The 26,377-nt window shown below is 49.1% G+C and overlaps 1 protein-coding gene across 1 annotated transcript in view; it reads left to right on the plus strand.

Annotated features, from left to right (window-relative positions):
- The window catches only part of GEMIN2 (gem nuclear organelle associated protein 2), a 54,549-nt gene that overhangs the window by 24,308 nt on the left and 3,864 nt on the right, over positions 1-26,377 (plus strand). Inside the window, exons 6-9 of the mRNA XM_073639101.1 lie at positions 13,023-13,067; positions 21,449-21,517; positions 21,615-21,725; positions 21,861-21,919. Coding sequence (XP_073495202.1) covers positions 13,023-13,067; positions 21,449-21,517; positions 21,615-21,725; positions 21,861-21,919 — 284 coding nt within the window. The remainder of the gene's footprint in view (positions 1-13,022; positions 13,068-21,448; positions 21,518-21,614; positions 21,726-21,860; positions 21,920-26,377) is intronic.

The following is a 26,377-nucleotide window of genomic DNA, read 5'->3' on the forward strand; positions in this document are numbered from 1 at the left end:
AAGGGTAACCGTTGTTTTAATTTTTATTTCACCAATCAATGGTACACATGAAAATGAGCAACTTTCTCATATATCTTATCAGAGAAATCCGCTTCTTTCTCTCCCTGCACTGATGTTTCCTTCTTAGTTCAGGGGTAAAAGGTGTAAAATCTGTATCCAGTGATGACAGATTCACATGACTGAGATCGGAGGTGACAGTGCTTGTAAAATTCTATGAAGGAGGGAGGAGCTAGAGGAAGAACCAGACTATTCTACTGCAAGTTCTCCTGAAATTATAAGCATCAACTGTCCTCTTCTATCTCAATGAGAAGTTTGAAAAAATGAGAGTTTAAAAAGTGCTGCCAATTCTGGACCAAGGGATGGGTACCAAAATATTGAGTATAAAAATTATATTTATTAAAATGCTACACGTTTCAGAGCTGAACTAGCTTCTTCTTCAGGCATATACCTAGGTCCTCCTGCATGGCGGGAGGGGGAGGAGAGAAAGCAAGCACACCAATCTGCAACAGAAGCCATAATTTTACCTGCTCCTACGCAGTGATAGAGAAGCTGCGCTGGTGCGCACAGTCGCGGCTTCTGGTGCGCGCACGGTCGCGGCTTCTACAGAGAAGGGGAGGTGCTGGCACTGTACTGCTAAGTACATGTATATACTGTATGTATGAGTGTATATTTAAATGTTTTATGCAATATTCTAAAAAATTGTATGTAATTTAACAGTGCAGTATATGGAGATGTTAGGGTATAGAGACACACAGGCCCCAATTCATCAAAGAATTTTCACCAGAAATCTGGCATAAAACATTTTTGATAAGTCACAATTTTTTTGCACAAATGAAGCTTGTGCAAACATATTGCGACTTTGATGTTTTCTCGCCAGCTTTGCCGAGCTCCACCAAAGTGGGCATAGCTGGGACATGACTGGTGGGTCTAATTAATGACTAGCTGACCATCCAGATCTCACTGGGGTTTGTATGTGAGCTGGAAGTTGGAATTGTAGTCACATGAATGAGAAAAAGACCACCACAGTGCTTGAAACTGGGGAGGACCGCGGTCAGTAAGTACACAGATTTAGTAAATTAAAAAAATAACGGGAGTGAGTAGGTGTAATAATATTAGCAAATACCTCCAATTAGAAATATGGTATAGTTTTTCTGATTCGCTGGGTCTCTTTCCTCATGTGCAGGCATTGCAGGACCTTAGGTATCCGTGGTTATGACCACTGATTTAGTGACCGTTGGTTAGCTTGTTGCTTGTTGCTAGTGGTCATAACAATGGATACCTTAGGTCCTGCAAACCCTGCACACGAGGAAAGAGACATGGCGAATCAGAACAACTATACTACATTTCTTAATGGAGGTTATTATTATTATTATTATTCCTACTACATATTGGGATAGGACCTTTGTAGATGGGCACACTTTCTACTGATGCACCTAAATATGTTATGACTTAAACAGTGTGCAGAAGAATAATGAAATCGGATTGGGTCTGCTTGTGTTGATCCTCTATGGTAATCTGATGAGCCAAAACAATTTTAATTTATTTGATTAATTCAATCTTGAAGGTCTGCACAATACCGGACTAGCCCAGAATTGTGAAATCTATTTAACCCCTTAGTGACTGGGTCATTTTTTATTTTTTTTTTATCTGACCAGTGTCATTTTATGTAGTAATAACTCTGTAATGCTCCAACATATCCCAGTGATTTTGAGTTTTTTTTGTTTTGTTTTGTTTTTTTCATGACACATTATAATTTATAATGATGGTAAATTTAAGTTGTGTTGCGTTTATTCATAAAAAATATCAAAAGTTTAAGAATTTCAAAAAAATTATCAATTTTCAAACTTTGAACGATCATCCCTTTTAATCCAGATAGTCATATCGCTCAAAAACATTAATAAATAACATTTCCATCACATCGGCATTACATCAGCACCATTTGTAAAATATTGCTTTATTTTGTTACAATTTTAGAAGGTTTAAAATAAAATGGAGCAGTCTTTTTTTTTTTTTTTTTTTTTTTTTTTTTTTTTTTTTTTCTTCAAGGAAACTTAAACTTATTTTTATAGGTACGTGTTCCGTTTTGAAGTGACTTTGGAGGTCCTATATATTGGAAATCCCGCCCAAAAGTCATACCATTTTAAAAACTGCACCCGTCAAGGTATTCAAAATTGCTTTCAGGTAGTTCATTAACTCTTCAGGTGCTTTCCGAGAATTGATGCAAAGTGACATGACAGAAAAGTGTTTGTTAGACAGCAGAGTAAGCCCACCTGCCTCTCTAGGCGCCGAGTGCTGATCTCTTAGCTGACGACAAGTAGAGATCCCTTAATAAAGACCTACATATAAATCAGCAGAGCGGGTTTTAAATTTGGCGCCAATAATGCTGATTGGTTGCGGCCCACGACCAGTCAGCACAGTTGTGCGGCTACTTCCGCTGCGAGAAGCCGGGAGATGAGCGGCTGCTCGCAGCAGAAGTATCCCGACCCGCAGCGCCGCTCCCCAGTCCTCTCTTGACACCCTAGCCGCATGGAGGCCAGCGGCGCCGCCGGTTGGGATACTTCTGCTGCTAGCGGCCGGGAGATTAGCGCCTCGCGCCGCCTCATCTCCCGGCAGATGAGCCGCTAACGGCCGCCATCTTTTTCTCAAATCCCGCGTCGCTGATTGGCCGCGGCCGGACCAATGAGCGACGTGGGATTTCCTAGACTGACAGACGGGATAAGACGATTAGATAGATAGATAGATAACTCTTATTTAGATTTTTTAGATATACATAACAGAAAAGGTAACACACTTTAAAAACACACAATACTGGATGTTTATAATAATTCACATCCAGTTGTGGAAGTTACTTTTATTTCAAGATCTATTAATTAAAATGTCCTTTGTTTGTGAGACAAACCTTTTAAACCACTTTTTTTTCTTTAATCTACACTGTCCCTCTCCCCACAACCCACTCCTCCTATAACTGTGCATCATCCACAGTTTATCCCCCATAGTGTTATTCTCCAACCCTGCATAAGTGTGTCAACTCGGATGCCCCATAACGGTGCATCATCCATAGATTCCCCCCGCCCCCACCAGTGCGTCATCCACAGATCTCCCCTGCCCCCACCAGTGCGTCATCCACAGATCTCCCCTGCCCCCACCAGTGCGTCATCCACAGATCTCCCCTGCCCCCACCAGTGCGTCATCCACAGATCTCCCCTGCCCCCACCAGTGCGTCATCCACAGATCTCCCCTGCCCCCACCAGTGCGTCATCCACAGATCTTCCCTGCCCCCACCAGTGCGTCATCCACAGATCTTCCCTGCCCCCACCAGTGCGTCATCCACAGATCTCCCCTGCCCCCACCAGTGCGTCATCCACAGATCTCCCCTGCCCCCACCAGTGCGTCATCCACAGATCTCCCCTGCCCCCACCAGTGCGTCATCCACAGATCTCCCCTGCCCCCACCAGTGCGTCATCCACAGATCTCCCCTGCCCCCGCCAGTGCGTCATCCGCAGATCTCCCCTGCCCCCGCCAGTGCGTCATCCATAGATTCCCCCTGCCCCCGCCAGTGCGTCATCCACAGATCTCCCCTGCCCCCACCAGTGCGTCATCCACAGATCTCCCCTGCCCCCGCCAGTGCGTCATCCGCAGATCTCCCCTGCCCCCGCCAGTGCGTCATCCGCAGATCTCCCCTGCCCCCGCCAGTGCGTCGTCCGCAGATCTCCCCTGCCCCCGCCAGTGCGTCGTCCGCAGATCTCCCCTGCCCCCGCCAGTGCGTCGTCCGCAGATCTCCCCTGCCCCCGCCAGGGCGTCGTCCGCAGGTCTCCCCTGCCCCCGCCAGGGCGTCGTCCGCAGGTCTCCCCTGCCCCCGCCAGGGCGTCGTCCGCAGGTCTCCCCTGCCCCCGCCAGGGCGTCGTCCGCAGGTCTCCCCTGCCCCCGCCAGGGCGTCGTCCGCAGGTCTCCCCTGCCCCCGCCAGGGCGTCGTCCGCAGGTCTCCCCTGCCCCCGCCAGGGCGTCGTCCGCAGGTCTCCCCTGCCCCCGCCAGGGCGTCGTCCGCAGGTCTCCCCTGCCCCCGCCAGGGCGTCGTCCGCAGGTCTCCCCTGCCCCCGCCAGGGCGTCGTCCGCAGGTCTCCCCTGCCCCCGCCAGGGCGTCGTCCGCAGGTCTCCCCTGCCCCCGCCAGGGCGTCGTCCGCAGGTCTCCCCTGCCCCCGCCAGGGCGTCGTCCGCAGGTCTCCCCTGCCCCCGCCAGGGCGTCGTCCGCAGGTCTCCCCTGCCCCCGCCAGGGCGTCGTCCGCAGGTCTCCCCTGCCCCCGCCAGGGCGTCGTCCGCAGGTCTCCCCTGCCCCCGCCAGGGCGTCGTCCGCAGGTCTCCCCTGCCCCCGCCAGGGCGTCGTCCGCAGGTCTCCCCTGCCCCCGCCAGGGCGTCGTCCGCAGGTCTCCCCTGCCCCCGCCAGGGCGTCGTCCGCAGGTCTCCCCTGCCCCCGCCAGGGCGTCGTCCGCAGGTCTCCCCTGCCCCCGCCAGGGCGTCGTCCGCAGGTCTCCCCTGCCCCCGCCAGGGCGTCGTCCGCAGGTCTCCCCTGCCCCCGCCAGGGCGTCGTCCGCAGGTCTCCCCTGCCCCCGCCAGGGCGTCGTCCGCAGGTCTCCCCTGCCCCCGCCAGGGCGTCGTCCGCAGGTCTCCCCTGCCCCCGCCAGGGCGTCGTCCGCAGGTCTCCCCTGCCCCCGCCAGGGCGTCGTCCGCAGGTCTCCCCTGCCCCCGCCAGGGCGTCGTCCGCAGGTCTCCCCTGCCCCCGCCAGGGCGTCGTCCGCAGGTCTCCCCTGCCCCCGCCAGGGCGTCGTCCGCAGGTCTCCCCTGCCCCCGCCAGGGCGTCGTCCGCAGGTCTCCCCTGCCCCCGCCAGGGCGTCGTCCGCAGGTCTCCCCTGCCCCCGCCAGGGCGTCGTCCGCAGGTCTCCCCTGCCCCCGCCAGGGCGTCGTCCGCAGGTCTCCCCTGCCCCCGCCAGGGCGTCGTCCGCAGGTCTCCCCTGCCCCCGCCAGGGCGTCGTCCGCAGGTCTCCCCTGCCCCCGCCAGGGCGTCGTCCGCAGGTCTCCCCTGCCCCCGCCAGGGCGTCGTCCGCAGGTCTCCCCTGCCCCCGCCAGGGCGTCGTCCGCAGGTCTCCCCTGCCCCCGCCAGGGCGTCGTCCGCAGGTCTCCCCTGCCCCCGCCAGGGCGTCGTCCGCAGGTCTCCCCTGCCCCCGCCAGGGCGTCGTCCGCAGGTCTCCCCTGCCCCCGCCAGGGCGTCGTCCGCAGGTCTCCCCTGCCCCCGCCAGGGCGTCGTCCGCAGGTCTCCCCTGCCCCCGCCAGGGCGTCGTCCGCAGGTCTCCCCTGCCCCCGCCAGGGCGTCGTCCGCAGGTCTCCCCTGCCCCCGCCAGGGCGTCGTCCGCAGGTCTCCCCTGCCCCCGCCAGGGCGTCGTCCGCAGGTCTCCCCTGCCCCCGCCAGGGCGTCGTCCGCAGGTCTCCCCTGCCCCCGCCAGGGCGTCGTCCGCAGGTCTCCCCTGCCCCCGCCAGGGCGTCGTCCGCAGGTCTCCCCTGCCCCCGCCAGGGCGTCGTCCGCAGGTCTCCCCTGCCCCCGCCAGGGCGTCGTCCGCAGGTCTCCCCTGCCCCCGCCAGGGCGTCGTCCGCAGGTCTCCCCTGCCCCCGCCAGGGCGTCGTCCGCAGGTCTCCCCTGCCCCCGCCAGGGCGTCGTCCGCAGGTCTCCCCTGCCCCCGCCAGGGCGTCGTCCGCAGGTCTCCCCTGCCCCCGCCAGGGCGTCGTCCGCAGGTCTCCCCTGCCCCCGCCAGGGCGTCGTCCGCAGGTCTCCCCTGCCCCCGCCAGGGCGTCGTCCGCAGGTCTCCCCTGCCCCCGCCAGGGCGTCGTCCGCAGGTCTCCCCTGCCCCCGCCAGGGCGTCGTCCGCAGGTCTCCCCTGCCCCCGCCAGGGCGTCGTCCGCAGGTCTCCCCTGCCCCCGCCAGGGCGTCGTCCGCAGGTCTCCCCTGCCCCCGCCAGGGCGTCGTCCGCAGGTCTCCCCTGCCCCCGCCAGGGCGTCGTCCGCAGGTCTCCCCTGCCCCCGCCAGGGCGTCGTCCGCAGGTCTCCCCTGCCCCCGCCAGGGCGTCGTCCGCAGGTCTCCCCTGCCCCCGCCAGGGCGTCGTCCGCAGGTCTCCCCTGCCCCCGCCAGGGCGTCGTCCGCAGGTCTCCCCTGCCCCCGCCAGGGCGTCGTCCGCAGGTCTCCCCTGCCCCCGCCAGGGCGTCGTCCGCAGGCCTCCCCTGCCCCCGCCAGGGCGTCGTCCGCAGGCCTCCCCTGCCCCCGCCAGGGCGTCGTCCGCAGGCCTCCCCTGCCCCCGCCAGGGCGTCGTCCGCAGGCCTCCCCTGCCCCCGCCAGGGCGTCGTCCGCAGGCCTCCCCTGCCCCCGCCAGGGCGTCGTCCGCAGGCCTCCCCTGCCCCCGCCAGGGCGTCGTCCGCAGGCCTCCCCTGCCCCCGCCAGGGCGTCGTCCGCAGGCCTCCCCTGCCCCCGCCAGGGCGTCGTCCGCAGGCCTCCCCTGCCCCCGCCAGGGCGTCGTCCGCAGGCCTCCCCTGCCCCCGCCAGGGCGTCGTCCGCAGGCCTCCCCTGCCCCCGCCAGGGCGTCGTCCGCAGGCCTCCCCTGCCCCCGCCAGGGCGTCGTCCGCAGGCCTCCCCTGCCCCCGCCAGGGCGTCGTCCGCAGGCCTCCCCTGCCCCCGCCAGGGCGTCGTCCGCAGGCCTCCCCTGCCCCCGCCAGGGCGTCGTCCGCAGGCCTCCCCTGCCCCCGCCAGGGCGTCGTCCGCAGGCCTCCCCTGCCCCCGCCAGGGCGTCGTCCGCAGGCCTCCCCTGCCCCCGCCAGGGCGTCGTCCGCAGGCCTCCCCTGCCCCCGCCAGGGCGTCGTCCGCAGGCCTCCCCTGCCCCCGCCAGGGCGTCGTCCGCAGGCCTCCCCTGCCCCCGCCAGGGCGTCGTCCGCAGGCCTCCCCTGCCCCCGCCAGGGCGTCGTCCGCAGGCCTCCCCTGCCCCCGCCAGGGCGTCGTCCGCAGGCCTCCCCTGCCCCCGCCAGGGCGTCGTCCGCAGGCCTCCCCTGCCCCCGCCAGGGCGTCGTCCGCAGGCCTCCCCTGCCCCCGCCAGGGCGTCGTCCGCAGGCCTCCCCTGCCCCCGCCAGGGCGTCGTCCGCAGGCCTCCCCTGCCCCCGCCAGGGCGTCGTCCGCAGGCCTCCCCTGCCCCCGCCAGGGCGTCGTCCGCAGGCCTCCCCTGCCCCCGCCAGGGCGTCGTCCGCAGGCCTCCCCTGCCCCCGCCAGGGCGTCGTCCGCAGGCCTCCCCTGCCCCCGCCAGGGCGTCGTCCGCAGGCCTCCCCTGCCCCCGCCAGGGCGTCGTCCGCAGGCCTCCCCTGCCCCCGCCAGGGCGTCGTCCGCAGGCCTCCCCTGCCCCCGCCAGGGCGTCGTCCGCAGGCCTCCCCTGCCCCCGCCAGGGCGTCGTCCGCAGGCCTCCCCTGCCCCCGCCAGGGCGTCGTCCGCAGGCCTCCCCTGCCCCCGCCAGGGCGTCGTCCGCAGGCCTCCCCTGCCCCCGCCAGGGCGTCGTCCGCAGGCCTCCCCTGCCCCCGCCAGGGCGTCGTCCGCAGGCCTCCCCTGCCCCCGCCAGGGCGTCGTCCGCAGGCCTCCCCTGCCCCCGCCAGGGCGTCGTCCGCAGGCCTCCCCCGCCCCCGCCAGGGCGTCGTCCGCAGGCCTCCCCCGCCCCCGCCAGGGCGCCGTCCGCAGGCCTCCCCCGCCCCTTGCATCCACCATAACAAAATGGTACAGTGTCATCAGTGTTTTTCACAAATAGATAAATAAATAAATTGTGAATCTTCTCCTATACTTTGCGGTGCTATATACAGACACACAAGGATTGTACACTGATGCTATGTGTGTGCTGGATCTATCCAGCTTCTCCTATAAAGAGTGAGTGAGAAACGGACAGCAGGTGGATGCTATCTGAGCTCTGTCTGACTATAATGGGTACCACTTCTATCTATGAAAAACACGGACAGAATTGAGAGAGAAACTGACGTCTGAATGATCCTTTAATCTGAGCTTCTACATAAGGATTTTGATACATATTCTGTGCCAAAATCTGCAGGGAAAATGCCTACACTTGATTCTGTGATTGGACGCTGATCCCGGGATCTAGTCTGATGCCGTATGTGGAGTCGGGAAGGAATTTTCCCCCTAATATAGAGCTATTAGTGTCTGCCCTGTGATATTTTTCCTTCTTCTGGATCAACATGTTACACTATAGGTTGCATTCAATGGACTCATGTCTGCCTTTGAACTTACTATGAAACATTGTTTGGGTTTCCTGCCCCATGCTTCACTATTCTGTCCCATAAATAAAAAAGGGAGTTAAAGGCTAGGAATACGATATATACAGTTATATGAAAAAGTTTGGGCACCCCTATTAATCTTAAGCTTAATGTTTTATAAAAATTTGTGTTTTTGCAACAGCTATTTCAGTTTGATATATGTAATAACTGTTGGACACAGTAATGTTTCTGCCTTGAAATGAGGTTTATTGTACTAACAGAAAATGTGCAATCTGCATTCAAACAAAATTTGACAGGTGCATAAGTATGGGCACCTCACCAGAAAAGTGACATTAATATTTAGTAGATCCTCCTTTTGCAAAAATAACAGCCTCTTGTCGCTTCCTGTAGCTTTTAATGATTTCCTGGATCCTGGATGAAGGTATTTTTGACCATTCCTCTTTACAAAACAATTCCAGTTCAGTAAAGTTTGATGGTCGCCGAGCATGGACAGCCCTCTTCAAATGATCCCACAGATGTTCAATGATATTCAGGTCTGGGGACTGGGATGGCCATTCCAGAACATTGTAATTGTTCCTCTGCATGAATGCCTGAGTAGATTTGGAGCGGTGTTTTGGATCATTGTCTTGCTGAAAGATCCATCCCCTGCGTAACTTCAACTTTATCACTGATTCTTGAACATTATTGTCAAGAATCTGCTGATACTGAGTGGAATCCATGCGTCCCTCAACTTTAACAAGATTCCCGGTGCCGGCATTGGCCACACAGCCCCAAAGCATGATGGAACCTCCACCAAATTTTACTGTGGGTAGCAAGTGTTTTTCTTGGAATGCTGTGTTTTTTTGCCACCATGCATAACGCCTTTTTGTATGACCAAACAACTCAATCTCGGTTTCATCAGTCCACAGGACCTTCTTCCAAAAAGAAATTGGCTTCTCCAAATGTGCTTTTGCATACCTCAGCCGACTCTGTTTGTGGCGTGCTTGCAGAAACGGCTTCTTTCGCATCACTCTCCCATACAGCTTCTCCTTGTGCAAAGTGCGTTGTATAGTTGACCGATGCACAGTGACACCATCTGCAGCAAGTTGATGCTGCAGCCCTCTGGAGGTGGTCTGAGGATTGTCCTTGACTGATCTCACCATTCTTCTTCTCTGCCTTTCTGATGTTTTTCTTGGCCTGCCACTTCTGGCCTTAACAAGAACTGTCCCTGTGTTCTTCCATTTCCTTACTATGTTCCTCACAGTGGAAACTGACAGGATAAATCTCTGAGACAGCTTTTTGTATCCTTCCTCTGAACAACTATGTTGAATAATCTTTGTTTTCAGATCATTTGACAGTTGTTTTGAGGAGCCCATGATGCCACTCTTCAGAGGAGATTCAAGCTTTTCTCATGATTGCATACACCTGGCTATGAAGTTCAAAGCTCAATGAGGTTACAAAACCAAAAAAAGTGCTTTAGTAAGTCAGTAAAAAGTAGGTAGGAGTATTTGAAACAAGAAAATGATAAGGGTGCCCATACTTATGCACCTGTCAAATTTTGTTTGAATGCAGATTGCACATTTTCTGTTAGTACAATAAACCTCATTTCAAGGCAGAAACATTACTGTGTCCAACAGTTATTACATATATCTAACTGAAATAGCTGTTGCAAAAACACCAATTTTTCTAAAACATTAAGCTTAAGATTAATAGGGGTACCCAAACTTTTTCATATAACTGTACATATACAGTGCTGGCTAACAGTATTGGCACCCCTGCAATTCTGTCAGATAATACTCAGTTTCTTCCTGAAAATGACTGCAATCACAATTTCTTTGGTATTATTATCTTCATTTAATTTGTCTTCAATGAAAAAAACACAAAAGAATTGTCCTAAAGCCAAATTGGATATAATTCCACACCAAACCTAAAAAAGGGGGTGGACAAAAGTATTGGCACTGTTTGAAAAATCATGTGATGCTTCTCTAATTTGTGTAATTAACAGCACCTGTAACTTACCTGTGGCACCTAACAGGTGTTGGCAATAACTAAATCACACTTGCAGCCAGTTAACATGGATTAAAGTTGACTCAACCTCTGTCCTGTGTCCTTATGTGTACCACATTGAGCATGGAGAAAAGAAAGAAGACCAAAGAACTGTCAGAGGACTTGAGAAACCAAATTGTGAGGAAGCATGAGCAATCTCAAGGCTACAAGTCCATCTCCAAAGACCTGAATGTTCCTGTGTCTTCCGTGCGCAGTGTCATCAAGAAGTTTAAAGCCCATGGCACGGTGGCTAACCTCCCTAGATGTGGACGGAAAAGAAAAATTGACGAGAGATTTCAACGCAAGATTGTGCGGATGGTGGATAAAGAACCTCGACTAACATCCAAACCAGTTCGAGCTGCCCTGCAGTCCGAGGGTACAACAGTGTCAATCCGTACTATCCGTCGGCGTCTGAATGAAAAGGGACTGTATGGTAGGATACCCAGGAAGATCCCACTTCTTACCCCCAGACATAAAAAAGCCAGGCTGGAGTTTGCCAAAACTTACCTGAGAAAGCCTAAAACGTTTTGGAAGAATGTTCTCTGTTCAGATGAGACAAAAGTAGAGCTTTTTGGGAAAAAACATCAACATAGAGTGTACAGGAAAAAAAAAAAGGCATTCAAAGAAAAGAACACGGTCCCTACAGTCAAACATGGCGGAAGTTCCCTGATGTTTTGGGGTTGCTTTGCTGCCTCTGGCACTGGACTGCTTGACCGTGTGCATGGCATTATGAAGTCTGAAGACTACCAACAAATTTTGCAGCATAATGTAGGGCCCAGTGTGAGAAAGCTGGGTCTCCCTCAGAGGTCATGGGTCTTCCAGCAGGACAATGACCCAAAACACACTTCAAAAAGCACTATAAAATGGTCTGAGAGAAAGCACTGGAGACTTCTAAGGTGGCCAGCAATGAGTCCAGACCTGAATCCTATAGAACACCTGTGGAGAGATCTCAAAATGGCAGTTTGGAGAAGGCACCCTTCAAATATCAGGGACCTGGAGCAGTTTGCCAAAGAAGAATGGTCTACAATTCCAGCAGAGCATTGTAAGAAACTCATTGATGGTTACCGGAAGCGGTTGTTCGCAGTTATTTTGGCTAAAGGTTGTGCAACCAAGTATTAGGCTGAGGGTGCCAATACTTTTGTCTGGCCCATTTTTGGAGTTTTGTGTGAAATGATCAATGATTTGATTTTTGCTTCATTCTCTTTTGTGTTTTTTCCTTGCAAGCAAATTAAATGAAGAGAATAATACCAAAGAATTTGTGATTGCAATCATTTTCAGGAAGAAACTGAGTATTATCTGACAGAATTGCAGGTGTGACAATACTTTTGGCCACCACTGTAGGAGTATATGGGACTATTTTTATATATATATATATATATATATATATATATATATATATATATATATATATATATATATATATATATATATATATATATATATATATATATATATATATATATATATATATATATATATATATATATATATATATATATATATATATATATATATATATATATATATTTTTTTTTTTTTTTTTTTTTTTTCCCTATGGCCCTAAGAACTTACTGGCAAGTAATTGCTAAATATTTGCCTGTTGTGTCCGGCGCCAATCTCTGCTGGCTCAGTACGGGCTCCTGCCAGCTTCCAGTGATGTCACTTCAGCAGAGCAGCTGCTTCTCTTTCTCTCTGCTCTGTTTATGTGTATTCCTGCCAGTGGATAACTGCAGAGAGCCAGCTGTTAGTCAGCATAAAGTTTGCAGTTACGCCCCGTCGACAGAGCAGCCTGGAAGAGGAAGAGCTGCTCTGTTGACGTGAAGCAGCAGAATCTCCTGCAGGTGCGGTCTGTGATAGCTCTGAGCCCGCATCAGACCGGACAGAGCAGGCAGGTAGTTAGCAACTACCTGCTTATCAGTCCTTAGGCCCAGAAGAGAAAAATAAAATAGTCCCGGATAACCCCCTTTAAAATCTTGCATAACATTTAGATCATCTCAGATCCTGGTGACTCAAACCCAGTTTTTGTATTCATTCCAAGGGTAAAGAAGAAGCCGTATATGGGTAAAGATGTAAAATTAAAGGTATATGTTGGTGTATCCACCACGAAGTGTATGTAATGTATAGGCAGCATGCTACTGCACTAATCCTTATTCGCGCCACATGAGTGGTTCTGTAATATGTAGAATTTAAGATGTTCGGCAGCTTCTTACTACTCTCCCTATAGCAATGCGTATTTACACTCTACTGGATGTTGTAAGTTAATAGGTTTTGGATTATGAGTGTTCATCTGTCTGGAAACCCCTTTAAAAAAAGATGGACAGAAGCAATCTAAAAAGGAAATTTTACAGCCGCTTTGTGACCGTAGATTGCCCATTCGTGACAGTGTGTGATGTGCACACTGTCACGATTCTCCTGTATTCCCAGTGTGTGTGGATGGGGGGTCATGTGACCCTATGCTTATGATTTGCATACTTGTGGTCACATGCAGAGTAGTCTTATCCGGCTTCTTGCCATTCTCTTCTACTAAGAGAATCCGGATGAGACTAGTCAGCGAGACCACAAGTATGCAAATCCTATACATGCGGTCATGTGACCGCCCAACCTCACTGGCAATAAAAGGGGTGACTTATTTCCTAAACCATAAAACCCCTTTAATGAAGTGCATATTGCTGTTTACCTTATTTTTTTAATCATTCTAGGTTGGGTTCCCTCCTTTGCTGAGCATTGTCAGTCGAATGAGCCAGGTGAGATACCCAAGTGCACACAAATTAAACTTTCTATAGTGCAACATATGGAGAAAAGTCTCTCTTAAAGAGAATCTGTCACCAGGTATTTCTACCCTTTCTGAGAGCAGCATAACGTAGGGGTTGCGAGCCTGATTCCAGCAATGTATAACTTACTGGGCTGCTTGCTGTAGTTTTGATAAAATCATTAGCCCAGTAAACCTGTTGCCACATAGTCCACCATATTCATGAGCTCTGTATAACCCCGCCCCCACCACTGATTGACAGCTGTCTGTGTACATTGTGTATAGGCAGAAAGCTGCCAATCAGATATGGGGTTAATAGGGTTCTGAACCTGCCTGTTGCTGGCACGTAGAGCCCCACTGCCAGGAGGAAATGAACTTTATTCCTCCCAGCAGCATTCGGGTGTCAGCCACAGGGGTGGTGCTAGCACAGCTTCAGTCACTGCTTTGTGTATAGAGCTGTAACTGCGCCCCCAGCACTGACTGACAGCGCTCTCAGCATTAGGGCTGGCTGTCAGTCAGTGCTGGAGGCGCAGGTACTGCCGATGCGGTGGCTGAAACTGTGCCAGTGCCTCCCCCCGTGGCTGAAACCCGAACGCTGCCAGGAGGAATGAAGTTCATTTCCTCCCAGCAGTGCGTCTCTCAGTGCCATCGCCGCATGCTGTCAGAGCGCTAATAACCTGCAGATTAACCCCATATTGAGGGGTTAATTTCAATTTTATATATTCTTAAAAACTTTACATTTTTATTTTTTTGGTCCCCTCAGGAAAGTGTTCCTTAACTCCTCAAAGCGCACCAACAGATCATGTTTTCAGGGTTTGGTTAGTATTGCTCAGGTGACGGCATTATCATCCGTGCAATACTACTAAAAATCCCCCAAAACATGATCTGTTGGTGCTCCCTAAGGACTGAAGTTGAGGAACATTGCCATAGAAGGACTAAGTTAACCCCTTAACCCTCGAGGGTGGTTTGCACGTTAATGACCGGGCCAATTATTACAATTCTGACCACTGTCACTTTGAGATAATTACTCTGAAACACTTCAACGGATCCTCCTGATTCTGAGATTGTTTTTTCGTGACATATTGTACTTCATGATTGTGGTAACATTTCTTCAATATCACTTGCTTTTATTTGTGAAAAAAATCAGAAATTTGGCGAAAATTTTGAAAATTTCCCAATTTTCAAAATTATTTTAATTCTGTTAAATCGGAGAGATATCTCACACAAAATAGTTAATAAATAACATTTCCCACAAGTCTACTTTACATCAGCACAATTTTGGAACCAAATTATTTTTTTTTTTATTAGGAAGTTATAAGGGTTAAAAGATGACCAGCGATTTCTCATTTTTACAAGGGGTAGCGTTTCTCCTTATGGAGAGTGACACACCAGCTCTGGCATGTCAAGGTAAGGAGGTTTATTCGCCAAGCAATGCTCCTCTGGGAAATTTAATATGCAAATTGCCTCTTCGGAGAAAAAGAGGACTTGTACTCTATAGCGCCACCTATTGGAAGACATGCCAGAGCTGGCTCCATAAGGAGATACGCTACCTCTTAGACCTCAGTCCAGAGCCTCTCACCTAGCCAAATCAGATCTCATACTTTGCACTGATGAGAGGCAATACCCTGAAACACCATGTCTGCAAATTGAGATTCTGATTTGGCTTTTATCCTAAGTCATATTGCACGACTCGTTAAAGGGTTGATTGTGACTTGTACTCTATAGCGCCACCTATTGGAGCTAGCGATCCTACAAGTCCTCTTTTTCTCCGAAGAGGCAATTTGCATATATCATTTTTGCAACAAAATTTACAAAACCATTTTTTTTTAGGGACCACATCACATTTGAAGTTACTTTAAGGGGTCTTTATGACAGAAAATACCCAAAAGTGACACCATTCTAAAAACTGCCCCCCTCAAGGTGCTCAAAACCACATTCAAGAAGTTTATTAACCCTTCACTTCCTTCACAGGAATTAATGGAATGTGGGAGGAAAAAAATGAATATTTTAACTTTTTTTCACAAAAACTTTACTTTAGACCCCCATTTTTTTATTTTCACAAGGGTAACATGAGAAATTGGACCCCAAAAGTTTTAATGCAATTTCTCTGGAGTACGCTGATACCCCATATGTGGGGGAAAGCAATTGCTTGGGCGCTCGGAAGGGAAGGAGTGCCATTTGATGTTTTCAAGGCAAAACTCGCTGGAATTTACAGCGGATGCCATGTCTCTTTTGGAGAGCCCCTGATGTGCCTAAACAGTGGAAACCCCCACAAGTGACCCCATTTTGGAAACTAGACCTCTTAAGGAACTTATTTAGATGTGTGGTGAGCAATTTGAACCCTCTTTTGTTTCGCAAAAACTTATAACGTAGAGCCGTGAAAAAAAAAATCACTTTTTTTTTCCACAAAAAACAATTTCTAGCCGTAATTTTTTTATTTTAACGAGGGTAACAGGAGAAATTGGACCCCAGAAGTTGTTGTCCAATTTCTCCTGAGTACGTTGATACCCCATGTGTTGGAGAAAACTACTGTTTGGGCGCATGTCAGGGCTCGGAAGGGAAGTAGTGATGCTTTTGAATGCAGACTTTGATGGAATGGTCTGTGGGCGTCATGTCACATTGTCCGAGCCCCTGATGTGACTAAACAGTGGAAATGCCCAACAAGTGCCCCTCCCACTTTTTGGAACTGATACCCGTTTTGTGAACCTTATATTGTAGTGTCATACGTCAGTTGTGTAGGACAACCTGACGAACATTACACAACTGACGTATGACAACCTGACAAACACTGCATCAGCTGTGTAGTGTTCGTCAGGTTGTCATACGTCAGAAATTTAATTTAGTAGTGTATGGAAGTATGGTACCTTCTGAAGCAGTCTTTCATGCAGAGGCCAGGTTTGTCGGGGCAGGTGTCACATTGGTAAATGGTGTCCTTGCGTATTCCCCTTCGGTAACACACTCGGCACTTCTTTTGTGACTTACCTTTTTTTCTGCTGTGAGGGACCACCCCCGGAAAATGCTGGCCCCGTACAATTCGAGGTCCTTCAGTTCCAGAAGTACTGGTGCCTGCTGTGTCACCGCTGCCAAATATCAGGGCCTTGATAACTGTCTCCTGAAAGTGAAGATGCGACGCAGAAGTCTGGCCTGCACATTGTGTCAGAAGGAAAGCGTTGTGCACTGCCATCTGATCAATGTGCACGGCCAGCTTCTTATACCATACCATACCATACCTTGGCCTTTCTCGAAGCACTGTACGGCTGGAGGACTTGATCGGAGAGATCAACTCCCCCCATGTACTTGTTGTACCCCACTACGCAGTCTGGTTTGGCGACCTGCGTAGTGGAACCACTTACAGTGCTGGGGATGCTGCCATCACCATGTACGGTGGTCAAGAGAAGGACATCCCTCTTGTCCTTGTACTTGACCACCTGCAGGTGGTCGCTACATTGGGCTCTGCTCTCACCCATTCTGAGCAGCTGCCCAATTAGCTTCTTTGGGAGGCCTCTCTGATTTTTTGTGGTACCTCGCACAGAGAGGGACTTGAAGAGCAGGATACTTGTATAAAAGTTATCCACATACCACATATCCAGCAGTGGGTGCACCAAATCCCACGCAATTTTCCCACTCACTCCCAGAGCAGGGGGGCATTCTGGGGGTTCAATCCGGAAGTCCTTCCCTTTGTAAACTCTTAACTTGTGAGTGTACCCTGAGGTACACTCTCTCACAGTTTATACAGCTTGATTCTGTACCTGGCCCTCTTACTGGGCAGATACTGCCGGAATCCAAGCCGCCCCTTAAAATGGATTAGGTTCTCATCCACGCAGATGTCCCTTTTGGGGCACATACACTTCAGAAAACTTGTTGTTGAAGTGTTCGATGACCGGCCGAAATTTGAAAAGACAATCAAAGTTCGGGTCATCGCATGCAGGACACCGTGCGTTCTCATTGTAATGCAAGAACTTGTGGATGGCCTCAAAGCGTCTCCGGGTCATGACCATTCGGAACACTGAAGTGTTATACAAAACGTCAACACTCCAGTATTGCCGAACTTCTGGCTTCTTCAGGATCCCCATATGAAGGACCAGGCCCCAAAACTTCATCATTTCTTCTGCTTCTGCAGGAGACCAGGTAGAAAATGATGAAGAGGGGTTTTGTTCCAAAAATTGATGAGCGTATAAATTAGTTTGGCCCACCATGAGGTTTACAAAATCCTCTGGAAAAAAAAGACTTAGACTTTTTCAATTTCTGTGAGGCCGGTGGTGTCAAACTTGATTCCTGATTCCGCTACAAAATCTGGAATAAATGGCTCATAATTTTCAGGGGGCGAGGTTCATTTGGGATCAGTAGTGGGGGGCGCTGGTTTATCTTCTCTCCTGGGGTGACTGTGTGGCGGTCCAGCAGCACCTGAGGAGGAGGAGGATTAAGACGACAAGGAGTCGGAAAAATAAAGAAATGTGGGATCCTCTCCCTCGCTCTGTGTTGGAGGCTAGAAAAGCATATGCCTCCTCTGCTGAATAGCGAGTTTGGGATGAGTGGGACATTTTTTTTTTTATTTTTTTTTTTTATGTATGTGACGAGTGTGTGTGTGTCAGTGTGCTTGGTGTGAACTTTTTTTTTTTCAGAAAAAAAGGAAAAACTGTAGGTGGTGCAACCAGCGAGCACGAGTGCAGATCGGTGAACTGTCACCGATCAACACTCGACGGCTGCTGGATGTGTGCACGGATGTGGTTCAAAGGTGGGGGAGTGTAAAATAGCGAGCACAAGTGCGGATCAGTGATCTGTGGTCACTAATCAGCGCTCAGTCGCTGCAGAAAGCAGGAAAGAAAAACAGACAAAAGTCAAACAATCAAGTACTGATCAAGTAATGATCAGCACTTGGTGGCAGAAAGGCGGACGAGAAACGGGGAAAGAGGGAGAAGGGGATTGGGGTGAATGAGGTGGGATCAAAAAATCCTACTTACATTTGTCTTCTGTCAGATGTCATCTGCAAGATGTCTTCTGGAGCAGGATCGGTGATTGTGGTGTCACAGGCCCAGCACGGCGCACAGTCGGACAGCGTGACCACCCTCTACAAAAGTAAAAAAAGGTTAGTGGGGAGAAAAAGTGTAAAGGCGCGAGTGCTGATCGCTGATTTGTGTCACCGATCAACTCTCGGCGGCTGCTAGATGCATGCACGGAGGTGGTGCGCAGTGGGGGGGGTTCAGCGCTGGTCAGCGCTCTGCCACTGCGGGATGCACGGGGAAAAAAAACTGGGGGAAGGTAAGAGGGGGAGAGGAGGATTGTGGGTGGATGAGGGGAAATCTGAGATGGACTTGCCAAAGTCTTCTTTGTCCTTCTTTCAGGCACTGTAGCAGGAGCAGCTTACCAGCAGGAGACCGGAGCCTTCGATCAGCAATGGGAGCAGCAGAAGCAGCGACCGAAGCAGGGAAGAGATGGTCTTGTGGTGTTAAAGAGGCTTCTGTGGCACCACAAGACCCAGCACACCAACGATCAAAAGTGTGACCGCTCTGTACAAATCCTCACCAAGTGTGAGGAGCTACAGGGGGGTGATAGGGCAGTGACAGCCAGGTCACAAGCCGGTCACCACCCGGTCAGTCACTCTGATTAGTGCAATCAATGTAATCATCGATCGCTCCAATAAAAGCTGGCTGGGGCCTGGATAGACACTACAGGGGGTCTCAAGGAGGTGACAGGCAGGTCATAAGCCGGTCACCGCCCGGTCACCTCGTGTTCAGCGCTCTGATTGGGGCAATCGATTTAATCAGAGCAGGTTGGGGTGAGGACTGGCATTGCTAGGCAACAGCCTAGGATCAGTGTTGTTAGGAGCACCGATCCTAGGCTGCACATCACTGTTTCTGGCAATCTGATTGCTGGAAACAGTGAGAAATGCTGTGATTGGCTGTTCTGAATTGAACAGCCAATCACAGCGATCGTGGTTGCGGGGGTGGGGTAGCAACGCCCACCAGGATGTCATTGCCATCTGCCCTGAGGTAAGATGGCGCCGGAATTTTAATGCGATCACCGCGACCGAAGTACTAATATGTATCTGGTCCATAAGGCCCAGGGCTCAGGTATTTATTAGTATGTATGTCAGAAAGGGGTTCAAATAAAATGGTAAGAAGATTAAATTTGTGCTACTTTTTTTTAAAGAATGTAAAAATCCCGGAAAAATGTTTTGTCAATAAAAACGTTTTTTTTTCCTGATAGTGCATTAACAGTATATGGCAAGATAAAGTGTAAATTCCGGTCTCCTTTGAAGCTCCAGCATTTAGCTGAGCTTCAGGGGAGGACCGCGATGGGGTCTTCGGCAGGCCCTCAGCTGTCATAGTAACCGGTCAGCACCGCAGACCGTTGAGAGCAGGCGGCCCTCACACTGGCTGTGATGTCATTTAAATGCCCCCGTATTAGAGACTGGCCGTGGTATCTATATGGTTAAGAGCTGCAGGTTGGCTCTGGCTATGGCTGTTAGAGACAGATGCCGGCTATTTAAAATAGCTTCTGAGCCCCTCCCCCCCCCCCCCCCCCCCACGTGCAATCGCCCTGATCATGGACTTACTGTTACTGCACACAATACAGGCTAAGTATATTAAATCAGTGATGTACTCATCATAGAGGCAAATTATGCAACTGTTAATGGGCCTGTAATGAAAGAGGGCCCAGCCCTGAACACCTTCTGTTTTCCCAACATGTACCGGCTATAGTCGAGCGAATGAAACCATTTTCTTCTAGATTTCATCTGTGTCCGTGTTTTTACAATTGTGTGACATTCGTGTATCCCTGTGCGATCCATTTTCCTATGTCACATTAAAAAAAAAATGTACATGATCAAATAGTTTCCTTGGTTTATTATAGAAATGTATCCATGAGAATTGGATGCCACACGGATATTTTGTATGGGATTCGATTATTTATTTATTCCGCACATATAAATTTAAATGGGCGAGTGCATGCTGCAACTTTGTTCTCACGGACAGTGGGACCAAGAGAAAAATCATTAATCTGCCCTATTGAATAACTTGGGTCAGTACGCTGTCCACTTGCTATCTGATCAAAAATTGGATGGCACATGTCTGATTTATACGTTCATCTGCGTGAGCCCTTAAATGCAGCATTTTATGCTGCCTCTACTAGAACCTCAGTGCAAAAAAGACTTTCTGCTTTCATGGAGTTTAACTTTTTCCCACGATCTGCTGAGGCTGACTGGTTAGGTAATGCACTGCACAACTCAGGTAGTGCAATGTAATATCAATGTGATTTTAAGGATGCAGGTTCAAGTTCCCTTGTGGGAATAATAAATATTGTAGAAAAAATAAATAAAGGTTTTCTTCATGCCTATTCCTCCCCTACCCCTCCTTCCAAAAAAAAAAAAAAAAAAAATTAAAGTGATCAAAATGTCATATGTACCCAAAAAATGGAGTCAGTGAAAACTACAGTATTTCACACAAAAGTAAACCCACGTTCAGCTCCGCTGATGTAAAGCTTATGACTGAAAAAAAACTACTGTTTTCTTATCGCCATATTTTGAAAGTGTACATTAACTGTATAAAAGTAATAATAAAATCATAAATAAAACTATAGAAATTTGTCATCACCACAATCTTATTGACCACCTTCTTCCAAGTAACGTGACAGCAGCTCAGACTCTCCGGATCACACTGCGCTCCAAGTGACCCGAAAGTGGCTTTTACATTGTTAGCCTATGGAGAGTCAGAGCATCAGATTTTGTAATAAGTTATATGTGCACCAAAATGATGGCGCAGTTTTGTCATATTAAACTGTCCACATCATAGAATAGTGGCAGCTGAGCTGAGCAAAACAATTTTTTTATTTTTGTATTTCTCGTCTTCGATGCTCAGATATTTGCTTCTAAAGTTTAGATTTAATTTCTGTTAAGCCCACAGGGGCGAAAGCATAGATTAGTCTCTGGGGGTGGTTACTTTTTCCCCTGCATGCAATTGACCAATAATAAGCAGGGGCGTGTCATGCTCAGGAACAAAAGAACACGCCTCCTAGAGTTGCTTAGCGTTGGCCTTATCCTGTAAGACATTTAATGACACACAGCCCCGTTCTCACTGATCTCTGCACCTATTGTAGCCCCTTGTATAAAGCAGAGCTGTGTGTCCTTAAAAACATCTCTTGCAGCTTTCATCTCCTAAACAGTTCAATACAAAAGATTTCAATTTTTTTCTTTTTTTAATACTGATTGTGATATGTAAAAAAAGAAAAAGCCCAACATTTTTATTAAGTACATATAGCACAAAAGCTTGACTTAAACAATAGGTAATTTTCTCATGATGGCTTACGTATAGTCATTCCATTCCCCTCCAAAAAAAAATTCAGATTATTCATTTTTATTTTAATTTTATTTTTTTTAAGGCTACGGTTACAACTGTGTTGGAGTACCTGGTGAATTGGTTTGAAGAAAGAGATTTTACTCCAGAACTGGTAAGAAAAAGAAAAATCTATCTATTTTTTTTAGTCTGATTTTTGACAATGAAAATTAAAGTGCTAAATTGTGCCTGTCTGTCTTTTTTGCTAACAGGGTCGTTGGCTGTATGCCTTGCTTGCCAGTTTGGAAAAACCCCTGCTACCAGAAGCCCATTCACTTATTAGACAGCTGGCACGCAGATGTTCACAAGTTAGAGCTGGAGTGGTATGAAGAACTTTATTGTAGATTGCAAAAAATGGCACATCTAGATTCCACGCATTCATTAGTAGTTTAATCACAAGTCCTGTACAGACATATTGGTGTTGCTCATTTTTATATTTCTATTTTCTGTGTTTGCAGGAACACAGGGAAGATGAGAGAGTGTCCGCTTTAAACCTGTTTATCTGTTTAGTTGGCAGGTAATGTGTTTTTCCTTTTGTTTGTCCTACTGAGTCAATTTCTCTCTAAACTCATCTTTTCTGTAAACTGGTGCCCAGCACGGAACTGTATATTTTTAATCGAGTCCAACTAATGCTTTGTAATATGGTAGTATCATGTCCCTGTCTCACAAGTCTATGCCTCTTTAAATAAATTACAATCCTTATAAGACAATTAACTATTTGACACTGCATGCTGTTATTTACACGTACACCCAGATCCTTCTGTACAAGTGACTCTCCTAGTTTTAATCTGGAACATATGATGACCATTAGTTCCAGAGTGCATAGCTTTTTTTCTCCGTATTGAACCTTATCTACCAAGCGGATGCCCAAACACTGTTTGTCCAAGCCATCTTGCAATTTAGGAACATCTTCCAATTTAGGAACATCTTCCACAGTCTGCACTATAGTAAATAGCTTGGCGCCATAAATAGAAACAGCACTATTAATCTTGGTGTCTGTAGCATTAATTAATAAGTTTAAATAATAGCGGACCCAGCACTGAACCTTGAGAGTATGCCCTTTTATAAACAATGACCATTCGGAGTAGCAGTCATTCACTAAAACTCTCCAGGTGCGGTCTCTGCAAAGGAGAAAATTGGATTAAAAACTGTTTCAAAGTTCAAAAACACAATAGCCACCTCTACCCCTCTGTCCAGGTTTCTACTCACAGCTTCATAAAATTATATCAGGTTAGTTTGACAAATTCTGTCCTTCGTAAAACCATGCTGGCTAGCACTTACTGTATTTTTCGGACAATAAGACGCACCGGACCATAACATGCACCTAGGTTTTAGTTAAGGAAAATAGTGGGGTGGGGGGGGGGGGGGGAGTTTAAGAAAAAAAAAAAAAAATGTGGTCATGACACACACTGTTATGGATGGAGAGGGTCTGTCCTGGTATATATATGGCCCCCATCCTGATATACACTGCTCAAAAAAATAAAGGGAACACTAAAATAACACATCCTAGATCTGAATGAATGAAATATTCTCATTGAATACTTTGTTCTGTACAAAGTTGAATGTGCTGACAACAAAATCACACAAAAATCATCAATGGAAATCAAATGTATTAACCAATGGAGGCCTTGATTTCGAGTCACCGCCAAAATTAAAGTGGAAAAAACACACTACATACTGATCCAACTTTGATGTAATGTCCTTTAAAACAAGTCAAAATGAGGCTCAGTATTGTGTGTGGCCTCCACGAGCCTGTATGACCTCCCTACAACGCCTGGGCATGCTCCTGATGAGGTTGCGGATGGTCTCCTGTGGGATCTCCTCCCAGACCTGGACTAAAGCATCCGCCAACTCCTGGACAGTCTGTGGCGCAACGTGACGTTGGTGGATGCAGCGAGACATGATGTCCCAGATGTGCTAAATCGGATTCAGGTCTGGGGAACGGGCGGGCCAGTCCATAGCTTCAATGCCTTCATCTTGCAGGAATTGCTGACACACTCCAGCCACATGAGGTCTGGCATTGTCCTGCATTAGGAGGAACCCAGGGCCAACCGCACCTGCATATGGTCTCACAAGGGGTCTGAGGATCTAATCTCTGTAACTAATGGCAGTCAGGCTACCTCTGGCGAGCACATGGAGGGCTGTGCGGCCCTCCAAAGAAATGCCACCACACACCATTACTGACCCACTGCCAAACTGATCATGCTGAAGGATGTTGCAGGCAGCAGATTGCTCTCCACGGCGTCTCCAGACTCTGTCACATGTGCTCAGTGTGAACCTGCTTTCATCTGTGAAGAGCACAGGGCGCCAGTGGCGACTTTGCGAATCCTGGTGTTTTATGGCAAATGCCAAGCCTCCTGCACGATGTTGGGCTGTGAGCACAGCCCCCATCTGTGGACGTCTGGCCCTCATGGAGTCGGTTTCTAACCTTTTGTGTAGACACATGCACATTTGTGGCCTGCTGGAGGTCATTTTGCAGGGCTCTGGCAGTGTTCTTCCTTGCACAGAGGAGGAGGTAACGGTCCTGCTGCTGGGTTGTTGCCTTCCTATGGCCCCCTCCACGTCTCCTGGTAGCGCCTCCAGCCTCTGGACACTACGCTGACAGACACAGCAAACCTTGTTGCCACAGCTCGCATTGATGTGCCATCCTGGATGAGCTGCACTACCTGAGCAACTTCTGTGGGTGGTAGAGTCCGTCTCATGCTACCACGAGTGTGAAAGCATAACAAACATTCAAAAGTGACCAAAACATCAGCCAGGAAGCGTTGGTACTGAGATGTGGTCTGTATTCCCCACCTGCAGAACCACTCCTTTATTGAGGGTGTCTTGATAATTGCCAATAATTTCCATCTATTGTCTATTCCATTTGCACAACAGCATGTAAAATTGATTGTCAATCAGTGTTGCTTCCTAAGTGGACAGTTTGATTTCACAGAAGTTTGATTTACTTGGAGTTATATTCTGTTGTTCAAGTGTTCCCTTTATTTTTTGAGCAGTGTATATGGCCCTCATCCTTATGGTATGCACGGTCACCTAATCCCCCATCCTGGTATACATGGCCCCCCATCTCTGCACACATGGAAAAAAAATCAACACTTCTGCTCACCTTCCTTCCCTCTACTCCAGCTCTGCTGCCTGTTCTGCCAGCAGGTGATATCAGCTTGCTAGCAGCACATGACGTCACTGCCATGCACCCTCACACTCTACTAGCCGCTGCCGGGATATTCACTCCTCTCCACGCCGAGACTATGGGCGTGGAGAAGAGTGAATATTCATTCTCCTTAATAGCGCACACTGTCAATCGCATGCGCGGCTCTTGCTGCAGCTCGGTGATCATGTGTGCCCGCTACTAAAGAGAATGAATGAATGTTCATTCCTCTCCATGCCCATGGGAGTGAGGAGGAGTGATTATTCATGCTCTCTAATAGTGGGCACACACTATCACTGAGCCGCTGCCGGAAGTCGCTACTAAAGAGAGTGAATATTCACTCCTCTCCACTCCCATAGGCGTGGAGAATAATGAATATTAATTCTCTTTAGTAGCGGGCACATGTGATCGCTGCAACAGCCGACTACCACCACTGCCTGTGCCCTGCTCCTACGCCACCGCCGGAATGTATTATCTGGACTATAAGGTGCATCCCCCACTTTCTTCCAAAATTTTGGAGGAAAAAAGTGTGTCTTATAGTCCAAAAAATACGGTATATTATTTTCTGCCACCTTCTCTTGTGTTTAAACACTTACAAGCTCCCAAGCGTTGTTTTCCCGACAAGTTTTCTTACTTTCTGGTATCTGGCAAGGCAGGCTCTCCTCTTTGAGTGGCTGCACTGGTGAGCAATAGAGATGTAGTGTAGCTGTAATGGAACTTTAAAGGGCTATTCCCATCTCCAAGATCCTAGCCCAATATGTAGTTGGTATAATAATATTAGAAAATGCCTCCTATTAGAAATGTAGTATAGTTTTCCCGATTCGCTATGTTTCTTTCCTCATGTGCAGGCATTGCAGACCTTAGGTATCCATGGTTACGACCACTAGCAACTAGCTGTCACTATATCAGTGGTCATAACCATGGGTACCTAAGGTCCTGCAATGCCTGCACATGAGGAAAGAAATATAACTAATCAGAAAAACTACACTACATTTCTAATTGGAGGTATTTGCTAATATTACACCTACTACATGTTGAGATATGATCATAGAAATGGGAATACCCCTTTAAAGTTCAGCACAAGTTCTGCTATAAAATGTTCCTCTATCTGTGGATTGCTCTGGACTAGTCTCTGAGTAAATATAGTGATATCATTGTAAACAGGGGATTTGAACAAACACAGCTCAGGACAGGAAGAGCAGAAATTAGGAGACCTGCTTTGAATGCTTTGGGGCTGGTGATTTATAGCTGCATCTTTTTAGAAGGTGGTGGAGGAGGGGACAGGTGAGCATCTGACTGCTGTGTGGAAATCAATGAGCTGGAGAGAGCTATTTGATATGTTAACTTACTAGATAACTCCTCTCCTGGAATGTAACTACTGCATACTCTCCCGGCCAGGGTCTGGAGGCCAAGGTCCATGGATATGAGCTGTACACTGTAAAAGACAAAAGCTCTCATTGCAGAATGACAGCAGATAGAAAAAGCAAGTCAATTGCAAACTTGCTTATTTGTAATGCTGTCTAAATAAGTAATTATTCATGCTCTCTTGGCAACCCATCTGCACTCCATGATCTCATCGTGGGACGCAGATGGGCGGTTAGAACAGTGCTTCATTGACAGCAGCGTTTAACGGGTTAACAGCCGTGGGTGGAGCTCAGCTCCACACATAATACAGCCATCATCTGTAGGCAAAGATGCGGGCCCACATCAATGTCAGGGAAGCGTCATATGATGTAACTGTACGTCATGTGTCGATGGGTATCTCCTTCACTCTGTCTTCTTTGAGATATATACGGGGTGGTCCAGAAGTAGATGGACAAAGTGTAA

Source organism: Phyllobates terribilis, unplaced genomic scaffold (genome assembly GCF_046119375.1).
Source record: "Phyllobates terribilis strain yellow unplaced genomic scaffold, ASM4611937v1 Scaffold_7__3_contigs__length_470593459, whole genome shotgun sequence".
Classification (NCBI taxonomy): Eukaryota; Metazoa; Chordata; class Amphibia; order Anura; family Dendrobatidae; genus Phyllobates; species Phyllobates terribilis.